This window comes from Peromyscus eremicus, chromosome 6 (assembly GCF_949786415.1).
Source record: "Peromyscus eremicus chromosome 6, PerEre_H2_v1, whole genome shotgun sequence".
NCBI classification, from domain to species: Eukaryota; Metazoa; Chordata; class Mammalia; order Rodentia; family Cricetidae; genus Peromyscus; species Peromyscus eremicus.
In genome coordinates, this window is record NC_081421.1 from 12,020,817 (window position 1) to 12,034,228 (window position 13,412).

Sequence of the window (13,412 nt, forward strand, 5' to 3'; positions counted from 1 at the left end):
AATTACAAGAAACGTGCAATCAGCTTTGGTGGCAGAACACACACGCAGACACACCTGGCCACTATCAGGAAGAGACACTACTTCTCCCCAGCAGCACGAAGCCGGGAGTGGGAAGTCAAAGTGGGAACAGATGACTGAGACACAATCTGTGTTTGGCTTAAACTACACTTAACCCAGGCATTCGAACCTTCAAGAGAAATGAGCTGCAGCAGAGTATTTATACAGGACTTTGAAAAGACGCCAAATGGCCTTCCTCTGGGGTTTCCTATTCAGGTTGACTCAGCAAACAGATGTTACAGAAACATAAACCAGAGTCTTCCCAGCTGCAGACATTTCAAAGAGGAATTCTCTTAATAAAAATCTATTTTGTGAAGATATGAAAAGTCATCAGCCTTCCTTGGCCCCTTCTTCAAATGAACGCTCTGGGAAAAGAGGTCAATGGCAATAGGAAAGTCATTATATCGTCTCTCCAGGAAAGACGAACAAGGCTCCCATCTGCCTCCCATGAAACGTCAGTGACGGAGCAGGGTTGGTGCTCACAAGAGCAGTTAACACAGGCACAGGGACAGCCATTTCCCCTGCTACGCCACAGGCAAACGCGTGCACGTGTGTGCCACACACATGCACAAGCACTCAAGTCCTTTCTGACCTCTCCTCTATTCTTTTTGCCCAACCCAAACTTCAGCCAGAGACTTTACCATTTTGGTTTTCGACAAATTCTACTGATATAAAAAAAACCCGCAAAACAACAACAACAACAAAAACAAACAAACAACTAACTTACTTTAAAGTCCTGAAGCCAGATCCCCTCAGCTGCCCTATGCCGGCCCTGATATTTCTATCAATGTTTTTGGATGCCTGAATACCAGTAGAAACAGTAATAGTGAAAAGTAGAACCACTTTGGACTTGTTTCAAAAATGGAAAAGAATATATACCATCAATCTTTGGGTACCTTACTCAAAGAATCACTGATCAGCCAAAATATAACATATTCTGTCAAATGAAGTAAATTGTTTAAAGCCAGGACCACACTTGTCAAGTTCATGTCTGTACCTGCTGTATTCTCTGATTCTCTGCATCAGAAGCCGCCCAGATAGTGTTTCTGCCCCCCAGATTCCAACAGATGGGGGGGATATCTGATGCATATGCTGCATCCCAAAGAGTCAGACTTCACCTTTAAATCCTCAGCCACACACAGCAATCCAGGGCTCAAATCATAACTGACTAGATATCAATGAGTCCCAGAAATCGATTACTCAAGAGTTTCGAACAATATGAAGACACAGACAGCACAGAAACGATTTTCTCCTGAATTCCGCCGACCTCAGGACTTCTGCACTTACCTATACCTGAACATGCAAATGCAATCAGCATTTTTACATACATACGGTCCAGACTGTACTCAGATCAGGTAATCCTTCGCACAGCGAGCACCCAGGGCAGCAGCTTGCCCATGCCCTCTATCCAGCAGTGCTCCAAGACTCGTTTCTCAGTGTAAAAGCATACGCCTGCCCAACACCTCAGCTACTGGCATCATCCCCAGGAGGCAGTCCAGAGGACTTCTGGGTCTGTGTGGTGTAATGTGACTATACATAGGAAGGTAGGCAACTCTCAAGTTCCACAGCCAAGGAGCATCTAAAACCCGGATCTTACCAGGAATGGCTGCTTGTGGAAAGAAGTGAACACCACAAGTTCGCTTAGGGCAGGCGAACTGGAACTGCCTCCACACCCAGGTGGATTTCCAGAAAAGCTCCCCTCTCCTAACCAACCCATGATGTGCAAAGTTCAGCCCACCCCAGGCCTGTCCTGCTCCCTCCCACTCAGTGGAGGGAAACAAAGCCACTCCTGCTGATCTGTTACCTGTATGGCAGCCCCAAACTTCTCATTGCAGAGGCTGCACACGAGTGCCCACCGACTGCTGGGGATGTGGGACACCTTTGTGATGGGCTCCATCTTCTCAGGGCTGCCGATGCTTACCTAGAGACCCAAAAAGCAAGATGAGGATGAAACAGTTCATCCGAATCCTAACACAAGATCTAAGCACAGTCCCAGGGCCCACCTCTGGACTAGCAGGAGAACCCAGAGCTCAACCTCATCTGACTCCAGCATGCCAGTCTATAAAAACTCATCTACGAGTTTCCACTTCTTTGATGGCAAAGACACCTGTCTTATTATAACACGGTATACCAAATCTCTAGATTGACAAGAATTTGTCAAGCCTAAAATACCCCATCATAAATGTATTCAAATCCTGGAGTGAACAAATAGATAAACTACACTAATCATATTCCATCAGAACATATAACTACATTAAAAGCAAAAATCTACCAAGATAAATATAGTATTGTCCCAGTTCAGTCTGGATTGCTGAACTGCAAACTGGTTAATAGAGAACCAGTGAAACCTCAATGTAAATCATACTCAGGCAGTTTTCCTCTGGAGGAAAAAAAACACACCAAATCACATACCAAAAATACTGGAATTTGAATCACAAATGATATTCTCATCGCAAGCCATGCGAATTCAATTAGTTAAGGTCTGGGAATGGAAATAAATTAGACCAGATCTGAAATTAACAAAGTTGAGACTGAGTAAGAATTTAAATAAAACTCACAGACGTATGACCCAGAGCACCGTGGTACTGTACATGTACTCACAGACATATGACCAGAGCACCGTGGTACTGCACATGTACTCACAGACATATGACCCAGAGCACCGTGGTACTGCACATGTACTCACAGACATATGACCCAGAGCACCGTGGTACTGCACATGTACTCACAGACATATGACCCAGAGCACCGTGGTACTGTACATGTACTCACAGACATATGACCCAGAGCACCGTGGTACTGCACATGTACTCACAGACATATGACCCAGAGCACCGTGGTACTGCACATGTACTCACAGACATATGACCAGAGCACCGTGGTACTGCACATGTACTCACAGACATATGACCCAGAGCACCGTGGTACTGTACATGTACTCACAGACATATGACCCAGAGCACCGTGGTACTGCACATGTACTCACAGACATATGACCCAGAGCACCGTGGTACTGCACATGTACTCACAGACATATGACCCAGAGCACCGTGGTACTGCACATGTACTCACAGACATATGACCCAGAGCACCGTGGTACTGCACATGTAGTTTGCCACAAACACAGACTGGCAGAGACAGTAGCATGGCCACCCTCGGGACATAGCTGTGAAGGTGCCAGGCCTGGCTGGCCCTGTGAGTAGTGTCAGCCATGTGAGGGTTCCCAAAAAAGGACCGGTGGGTGATTTGTGGACACCACCAACTTGTAGCCCAAGCCACTGAGGCTTCCAGGCAGTCCTTCTACAGAGCTGCAGACGATGGCAAGGTGGTGGCACTGCTCAGGAGCAGTTTGGGGACAGAGGTGTGTGGGATCCGGCAGCTCTCCTGCTGTCTATGAATCACTCCCACCCACCTGCCCACTTCCAGCTGAAAACCAGGGCCGTCTCAACTAACCAGCTCTTAGGAAACAGGCTTACCTCAGGGATCCACAGGGCACAGCTGACGTGGACCCACTTGGTTCCGCTGCGAGTGGGCTTCATAGCTCCTCCTTTCTTGGGACACAGCAAACATTTTGGCTGAACCCCCAGGGCACATGTCCGACACAGCCAACTGCCCTCTGGCACCTTGAGGATTCCATAGCAAGCCTGAAGGCCACAGCACATCACCAGGGAAGGAAAAGAAAAAAGACTTTTGTTTCCTATTTGATGATTGTCGAGTTACTTATTTACTTACTTACTGTGTGTCTGTTTGTTTATTTACGTGTATAGGTCTTTTGCCTGTATATATGACTGTGCACCACATTATCAGTGCCTGCAGAGGTCAGAAGAGGGTATTGGATCCCCTGGAACTGGAGTTATAGCCGGTTATAATCTGTCAAAATGGGTTCTAGAAATCAACCCTTTGTCCTCTGGCAGAGCAGCCAGTGCTCTTATGGCTGAGCCCTATTAATTAATTTAAAAACCACCTAGAAAGATTTCCACAGACCCACCTCCAAAGTAGACATGCCCATGTCCACCGAACTGTGATCCTAACCCCTGAGGAAATATGCCAGGCCTCCTCTGAGCACCCACGTGCCTGAGCTCTGAAGACAAGCTGCATGCTTAGTGAGCACAGTGAGTCCCAAATACTTGAAAAGAAGATTCTAAAGTCACCAGTGGTGCAGGAGAGACCCATCCACAGAAAGTTTCCAACCACTGAGCAGCATGCTCCAACCTGGCGGCAGGACTGAGAATGTACACGAGACCTGCCTACCTTCATGACGGGCATGATACAGAAGCCGGCGCACGGGGGTGGGGGGGTGGGGGTGGGGGTGTTAAGGCACTGAAGACTCATGGGACTGCTAGAGGCAGTAGTTGAGAAACCACCTGAGGAGCCTGGCTGCCCACGCTGGACACACTCCACCAACTGGAGTTGAGCACTGTCCACGTGAACAAGCGGCCGCAGGAAAACAAGACACTTGAGAATGAGGACTTGCTTTCTTTAGCTGATGTTTAAAACAAAGCCTGTTTTGCACAAGTTGGCAAAATTACACAAGACAGCACAAACTGCAGAAATCAAGGCTTTTACAACTGAAGTCATTATGCTGGCTTGAAGAGAGAAAAAGCAAATGTTTCAGTAAGCAGAGTGAAGAAACAAAAGCACAATGGTACCAGGAGTGCATTCAGAGAGCCCTTTAAAACCCAAACTGTTCACAACTTTATCCTGAAATGACCTGGAAGTTAGGATGGCGAGTCCCAGGAACGTGGCTCCGTTTCTCCAGACAGCAAAAGCACACCCGCCATGAAATCTGAATGCCCAGGACACAAGAAAGGAAACCACAGGGAGGAGCTGAGCACAGCAAAAGCTCACTAATACCGGGGCCTGAGAGCGCTGGCGGGCCCATGAATAAGCACTGTCAACAGTCTACTGCAGAAAGAGATTTTGTTAGCAGATCTAAACAGTGCTCTGAAGGCTGCAAACGTAAGGTTCTGCACCAGGCAGTCTAGAGTTGCCTTTGAAGAGAGAATTTCATTTACTGGAAAGGCCTATCTACACTAATTAAGTATGCCTTAAAGACAAATCATGAAGGATTTCACCAAAAGAAAAATGAAGTGAACATGAAGTGTGTCAAGAGCAGAAGAAACCGAAGCCCGAGTACCAGGGCCAACTCCGCCACCTCCGTGCTAAGGCACTGGCAGGCAGCCCTGACGTCAGCTCACACTTGTGAAGCACAGAGCACAACTCCATTTCCAGCAGAAATCTTGTAACAGAGCAAATGTCAGAGGACTGCAGGGTCACCAGGGCAATGAGAAGCAGCAACAACGGTGATCGCATGCCCTCCCATCTAACACATCAGCACCACAGGGACTCCAAAGGCCAAGAAGACACTCCTTGGACCATTTCCAAGTCCAGAGATTCAAAATGGACTAAAGCAAAGCCTTAGAGTCTCAAGACTCCTGTGAAGACGAGCTGGGGCCACAGCTGGTGACGTCTTCAGTTCTGTAGAAGGCAGATGAGAGAGGAAAGCATCATCAAGATTTCCAGAGTGTGGAAGTAAGCGTGAGCGATCTCAGCACTCATGAGGCAGAGGCAGGAGGACTGTCTCAGTCGGAGGCTACACCGGTCTATACACTGAACTCCAGATGAGCCAGGGCTTATTTCAAAGAACGACAACGAAAAACAAAGTTCAGCCAGGCGGTAGTAGCACACGCCTTTAATCCCAGCACTCAGGAAGCAGAGGCAGGTGGATCTCCGTGAGTTCAAGGCCAGCCTGGGCTACCGAGTGAGTTCCAGGACAGTCAGGGCTGTCACACAAAGAAATCTTGTCTCAAAAAAGCAAAACAAAACAAAGTTCAGAGGTCACCCAAGCCACTCTTGCACTTTTCTAAGTTTGCTTTAAGTTTCTGTATCAGCAACGGCCTCAGAGCAAAGTCCTTCAGGACACCTGTCTAAAGCATCAACATACATGGTGCACGCTGTCCCCATACAAATCCACCACTTCATTACCATACTCAAAGTTAAATAAGGAACTGGAGAGACCGCTCAGTGTAAAAACACTTGCTGCTCTTCCAGAGAACCCATGTTTGGCTCACAGCAGCTCACAACCTGTAACCCCAGCTCCAGGGACTGTCTTTGACTTCCCCTTGGGGCTCCCTCAGTCATTCATTCACTCATACAGATACACACACATAAAAAGGTAAATTAATACTAACAATAAATCTCTTACGTGAAATGAGAGGTAAGAAGCCCTACATCTGTGATTAAGCTTTCTAAATGACCCAGTGCCCACCTTCACAGTGGAGGGAAGGCCAGGAACAAGCAGCCATCATATTCTACTGCCACCTTGAATAATGCTCAAGCAAAGGCGCTCTTGGAGTTAAAGATGGCTCAGCTGTTAGGAGCATTGGCTGCTCATGTAGAGGACCCAGGTTCAGTTCCCAGCACCCACATGGTGTCTACAATCATCCAATAACCCCAGTTCCAGATCTGATGTGCTCTTCTGCCCTCTGTGAGCACCAGGCATGCATGTGGTGCACAGACATTACATGCAGTCAAACCATCCATACACATAAAATTAAACAAAATCTAAAATGAAAAATAAAAGGGGTGCCTGACCCTCCTTCAGTAGCCAAGTTCACACGTAAACATGTATTAATGCTATGGATTACCCTATATCCCCAAAGACATGCGGAAGTCTCCACCACCGCCTGAAAAGTTACCTTTAGAACAGTCACCGGACATGGAATTACTTGGAACGAGACTGCACTGTTTGTTGTGGGCAGGTAACTAATCCAACAGGACTAGCTAGGGACGGTCTAAGAAGGTGACCCCTGAAGACACAGCCACAAAGGGAAAACAGCATGAGTACTCAAGGTACTCGAGCCAAGAACACCACGGACTGACAAGAAGCCACCATAAGCCAAGAAGAGACAAGGAAGAACAAAACTGTGTGTTCCCGAGATAGCTTCCACTGTGTTTAGTCACCCCACTGGTGGTACTCGGGGAACTAATGTGGGGTTTAACCACCTTCTCCAGGATTGGTTCTTCAGTGTTCCCACTTGGATCCCAGTGCCTTCGGGTTGTAAAGGTGGAGAACTATCCTCTGGGACTGGGGTCGGCAATGAGACATTCCTAAACCACAGCTGTGAGGGTGTGGCCCCACTGGGAAGCATCCCGGGCTCCAGAAAGCATGGGCTGGCTGAGAGACTCACCCCAGAACCCCAGGCTACTTCTTTCTGGGCTTTGCTGCCCCACTTACCTGGTGCACACAGATGTTACATTTGTCACAGAATACCATCTCGTTACCATCCTCGCCATCGGGTGACTGGCAGACATCACAGACAACATCTTCATCGTATTCAATCCCCAAGCCCTCTTCGGTCTCTATGGCATGATTCATATTATCATAGCATCGCTGTTCAAATTCCTCCAAGACCCTTTCCATGGTGTACTCATCTAGCTCAGGCATCCCTGAAGGAAAACATCACAGACACTTGAGTAAGTGCACACTAACCATTATTGTAATGAAACAACACTGGCGTGTTTAAACTCCTAAATAAAACATAAATAAAAGAAAATCTGAGTGCCAGAGAAATTTCCATCCAGTGACTCAGACCAACCCACAGATAAACACCTCCATTCCAGTTTGTTCCTTATGGAAGACAGAATAAAAAAGCAAAAACTGAAAACAATCTCAGAGGCATTCTAGGACATAAATACACACACTGTTAAATGCACCATTGTTGCTATGACGCTAATTTAACTTAGAAAGCCAGGGCCATATATTATGGTGTTTGGATTTTGTTTTGGTTTTGGGGTTTTTATTTTGTTTTGTTTTTAATTTTCTTTCTTGCTGCTTAAAACAGTGCCCTGAAGCAGATTTCACAGCAAACATCCAAATGTCTTTAACTGGCTTATCCCTCTCCACTTGGAATTCACCAAGCTGAAATGCATAATCAGATCCATGAAAGGCAAACAGGAGGAAATGTCTGGAGCAAAGAAGCCAGTTCACTATGAGTCAAATGAAATACAACTCACTTCTCCAAGAACCATCAAACACACATTGAGGAAGATGGGGGATGGCTCAGTGGTCAGAGCAGCTACTGCCACGGCAAAGGGCCTGAGCGAGATTCCCAGCACCCATGTCAGGTGGCCCACAACTTCCTGTCTCTAACTCCAGACCCAAGAGACCTGAAACCCTCTTCTGATCGACCGCTGGCACCTGCACACACCCACACAGACACATACATGTAATTAAAATAAAGCCCTGTAAAAAAGAAAGAAAAAAAAAAAACCATAAAAGTGGTCACTGTGGCCTTAGTGGTGGGAAAAGAACTATTTTCTTCTCTCTGCAGAGGCTCTCCAAATTGCCTATAGTGAAAATACTGTAAAGAAAGGAGGTCTAAAGAAATACTCAGGAGTCAGGCATGGTGCTCATGCCTGTAATACAAGAAGTCCTTAACGATAAGGAGTCTCAGGCCAGCAAGAACCATAGTATGAGACCTGGAAGGGGGTGGGGACAGACTTAAAGGTGGCAGGATGGAAGTGGAGCCTCTAACTTATATGCATTCTTAGAAAAATTAACACCGTCACATTCTCAAGTTTTAAAACTTTGGAGATGAGCTGGGAAGCAGTTCAGAGCATTTGCTGTTCCTTCAGAGAACCCGAGTTCAGTACTCGAACCAACGTACGGCAGTTCACGACTACATGGAACTCCCACTCTGCGGGATCCAACACCTTCTTCTGAACCCATAAGCAGCACCCACACGCACTCACATACCTATATGTGCACACACACAGATCAATCTTTTCTGTAAGGGAGAACATACTGAGGACGTATAGTGGTAAGCACTGCACACATTCGGGACACAACTAATCAAAATTATGAAATGTTTGCACAGGGCGCTGTTCACCAGTGCCTCCTAACTTGTGGATACACCTAACTTCTCTTTGCCTTCTAATGAACCTTTATCACAAAAAGGTCAGTAGCAGCTGAGACAAACATCTTTAAACTGGTGTTAATTTGTATCAAAGGAAATGATTTATTCTGTTAAGTTAGCTCATCTTACCTAATGCCCTAGCCAAGGGAGTTCTTACGATTTAAACCACGGCAAAGCCAGTCTTTCAGTTGAGTCTTTGGATAGGACCCTGGACTAGACGGACAACTACAGCCGGCCAAATGCTTCACACTGTCTTTTGAGTGGTTTTTATACAGACAGTATAAAGCATGTGAAACTTCTACAACGGCATAATTATACCACTCAGACATATACCACACATAATAGACCACTCAGATATATATACCACATAATATACCACTCAGATATATACATCACACATAATATGCCATTCCCCAGACCGTTCTAAACAGATTTTAAAATGACTCCAGGCTTGCTACTGTTCTGTTCTGACCACTAATATTTAAAGCAGGGAACAAGAGCAGGAACATCTACTCAGTCAACACGTCTAATAACCAGCGAGTAGAAAATACCAACATTCCCAGCTCAGTCAGTCAGTCCCATTCACTGGCTGGTGAGCTCAACAGCAGGACAAGCTGCTATCAGAGTCCAGGCTGAGGCAGGCTCCATGGGAACACAAACTTCAAAGAGCAAAACACACGTGACTCTTCACTATGTGCTGGAGTACAAATAGCCCATGCCATCACTTCCCGACCCTGCTTCCACAACAGTAAGGTAGTCTTTCACACTGAGTCCACAGTGTGTCAGGGTAAACACTCAAGATAAACCTTCAGAACAACCTTGGGAAGGAAGGAAAGGCTGGAATGTGAGGAGACCTATGTACCATCCCATATGAAATGCCAGTCCAACCAGGAGAGAGACCTTCAAAGTCTGGGCTAAAGCCAGAAGAGAGTAAAGAGCTAAAATCAACAGGGAGCGGGTGGGCCAGGAATCCAGTCACTGCAGCCAAAACAAGCCTGGCTTCCACCCCGGAGAGCCGTTCCTCGTCAGCCCACTACTGCTCAAGAAGCCCCAAGTGGACTCTGCATCCCATCACATGTGCCAAAGCCAGATAATACAGTCTCCAAAGAGCTGGGATTCTGTGACTGGGTGGGCTTCAACCTCTCCCAGGACTCATATGAGTCTCTACGGACAGATACAGCTCTTTCTTCAATGTGAGTTAATGTAATAACACATAATCTCACCCATCTCCTTAAATTCTTCATTGGTTAGTTCCAGCCACGCAGCATCCATATCATTGAGGTCATAGCGACATACGTTGTCCGCCAGTGTCCGGAGATCAGCATAGCCCAACTCTGGAGGCTCAGAGCCAGATGATGCGATGTACTTCTTGGGCCTGATGAACATGAGAGATTTCTCTTCAGACACAACCCTGTTTAACAAGAAAACAAGTAGCCAGATTACCCTTTCTGCCATGTACAAGAAGTTTCAGCGGCCAGGTACAACTTCCTCCTCCAATTCTCAAGCCCAGACCACCCCTATGTTCATAAAGACTCTGAACCCAGATATCAACAACACCCTCAGCTAGAATCTTTAAAAGCCCCAGCACCAGAACAGAAGCAGATGCTGCAGCCTTCAAAAGCTGCTTCCTCCCCAGCACATGACCCGACCCTACCACCATCCATGTCTCCAAAACCCGTGGTATTCCACAGTTGGTGTCTAAATCCCTGTCCATTAATCAGGCATGCTCACTGCCCCCGGAAATTGTCAGAACCAGACAGACCTTGCTAAGCAGAGTTCTCAGGAACAGAGATGGCAAGAACAGCCACAAGCTAGGTGTGTACAACACATGGCTGCAGACCACAGGAGACACCTCTGAACTCTCACCTCCCAAGAAGACTGAGCGAAACCAGTGGGTTGTTGCCATTACGAAGAGCCAGAGCCCATACTCATGACTTATGACCCCAGAACAACTCTTCTTCCGACACTCTCTCACAATCTGTTAACACCTGGAGAAGTGCTTTCCAACTTCACCCTAACCAAACTGATGGGCAGTGCCAAAAAGCACACCAGCTCCCGGGAGGAGCCAAGGGTTCTGGCCATGAGAGGCTGAGGTCACAGTACTTCCACAGCAGCTTTCCACCATGGGCACTCACGCCAGCAGGGTGCCCAGAGTTTAGAGGTTTTACACCTGCAACTGACGGGATGGACTTATCTGTGGGACAGAGATGGGCAAGCTGAAGGGATTTATTTCTCCTCCTTGAGCGAGAGCAGGTGTCGAGTGACAAGCTCCCGTCTATCAAGGCATTTCCATCCTGACTCGGCACTACACAGAACCATCCAGCACGGGCTTCCTAGACTCACAGCCTGCCAGTGCTGGTCAAAGGGGACTAGATACACCCTGCACTCCATGAGCCCTGCTTCACGGGCCAAGACCCACATCTAAAGGTGACTCCTGGTGGTCGCCTATGCCTGCCCAGCCACAGTGGACTGTAATATAAATTGAACAACCGTCAGCATTCCATACCCCTCACATATCCCAAAAGGATGACACTCAAATCAGCCAAGTGTCTAGAGAGACATGGAGTAAGGGTCAGGAGGTGAATTTAGTCCATACTTGTCCATGGTAAAAGAGGCTATTTCACACTGGAAGGAGCCAGCGGACACCAGGGCAGCAAAGCCAGATGTGCCAGCAGAGCTACTGGGCACTCCAACCTCTCAAAGGACACACTATACCAAAAGGCTACCAGAGGAAAAAAAAGTACCAACACACCACAGCCCATCTAAGCGGAATGTCAAGGAGGACATGCCGTGAGCGGTGAGGGATGTGGCAGGAGATGAAGGGAAGCACCAGCCTCCAGAAAGAGCCTGTCCACAGCACAACTAGCCGAAAAAATTCCTCATCTAAGACGCTGTCCAGCAGGTCTCCTCATCCCTGTCATCTCCTAAAACACAGCCACTGCAGGCCTGGGAAGTCCCAAGGCCACCACTGCTCCCACAAAGCCACTCTGAGTCCCAGGGAATGCATAGAGGGAAACAGCCCCAGCCAGCCAGTCCCTAAAATCCTCAGGCCTTCTAATCTCCAGTGAGAGAGCAATGCCTCCCGTGAAGTCAGAAGCCCGCTGCCCTGACTCACCATCCCCAGTGCTTGAAGTGTTCCTACCACATTTCTGGTCAGGGCTCATGGCATCACACTACTAACTAAAGACCTGTCTCCTCTCAGCCTCCTGGTTTGCTGGGAGGAAAAAGCAGTGGTGGGTAGAGAAGCATGTGTCTCCTCATGGTATCTCTACCTGGCCACGGGCTGTGGGATGGTCCCTGGGCTCACAGGCACCTGGACTCCTTTCTCCCATTCCTGTCTCCAGGGATCTGCCAGCACGTAGTACTCATCGGGGTTCAGTTGGTAGGAGTCATGCAACTTCATGGCAGTGATCAGGTCAGTCCTAAACACCTGGGAAGAAGAGAGGGACACGGATATCTGACACCTGCAGTCGTTACAGAGCACTGGCGGCTGCAAGGTAACCATGGAGCTGCCCATAACAAGGTCACTGTATCAACACAGAGTACGTCGGCCCTATTACAGAAACCCTTCCTTCCCGACACTCCTCTCCCGCGCCAGGGCCTGGGGTGGCTCCAGCTCCCTCAGTCAACACAAGCAGAGGCAGCAGTGACTGTATCAACACAACTGTTCCCCTCTTTAAGACCTCTCAATTCACCAAGGGCTGCTGGAAATCCTTCAGGGAATGATGACGAGTCACTCAGGGGTGCTCTTTGGAGCCCATGTTTAAAAACAAAACTTCATTAGCCAATTAACCTCAAGGCAAAGCCTAGAACCACCCGGTAGAGGTCACTCACTATCTTCTAAACTAACTTGCCAGCCAGCCCACACTCTCAAGTGCTAGCTAGCATTTAGGGCAGGCGGCTAGTGAGAGCAAGGTCCACGTTTGCTAACACCAGGCAGAAAGGCAGGCCTGCAAACATCTAGGAGTAAAGCCACAGGTCACTATGGTACCCAGTCAGAGGATGCGGAGGGAAGCCACAGGTCACTATGGTACCCAGTCAGAGGATGCGGAGGGAAGCCACAGGTCACTATGGTACCCAGTCAGAGGATGCGGAGGGAAGCCACAGGTCACTGTGGTACCAAGTCAGAGGATGCGGAGGGAAGCCACAGGTCACTGTGGTACCAAGTCAGAGGATGCGGAGGGAAGCCACAGGTCACTGTGGTACCCAGTCAGAGGATGCGGAGGGAAGCCACAGGTCACTATGGTACCCAGTCAGAGGATGCGGAGGGAAGCCACAGGTCACTGTGGTACCCAGTCAGAGGATGCGGAGGGAAGCCACAGGTCACTGTGGTACCAAGTCAGAGGATGCGGAGGGAAGCCACAGGTCACTATGGTACCCAGTCAGAGGATGCGGAGTAAAGCCACAGGTCACTATGGTACCCAGTCAGAGGATGCG

At 48.1% G+C, this 13,412-nt stretch overlaps 1 protein-coding gene across 6 annotated transcripts in view; it reads right to left on the bottom strand.

The window, feature by feature from the left end:
- The window catches only part of Jade1 (jade family PHD finger 1), a 66,201-nt gene that overhangs the window by 14,016 nt on the left and 38,773 nt on the right, over positions 1-13,412 (bottom strand). For all 6 annotated transcript variants that reach the window (XM_059265157.1, XM_059265158.1, XM_059265159.1 and 3 more), the window contains 5 exons: positions 12,248-12,405; positions 10,199-10,386; positions 7,295-7,506; positions 3,534-3,701; positions 1,862-1,978 (listed from right to left, as the gene is read on the bottom strand). In XM_059265157.1, the coding sequence (XP_059121140.1) occupies positions 1,862-1,978; positions 3,534-3,701; positions 7,295-7,506; positions 10,199-10,386; positions 12,248-12,405 (843 nt within the window). The remainder of the gene's footprint in view (positions 1-1,861; positions 1,979-3,533; positions 3,702-7,294; positions 7,507-10,198; positions 10,387-12,247; positions 12,406-13,412) is intronic.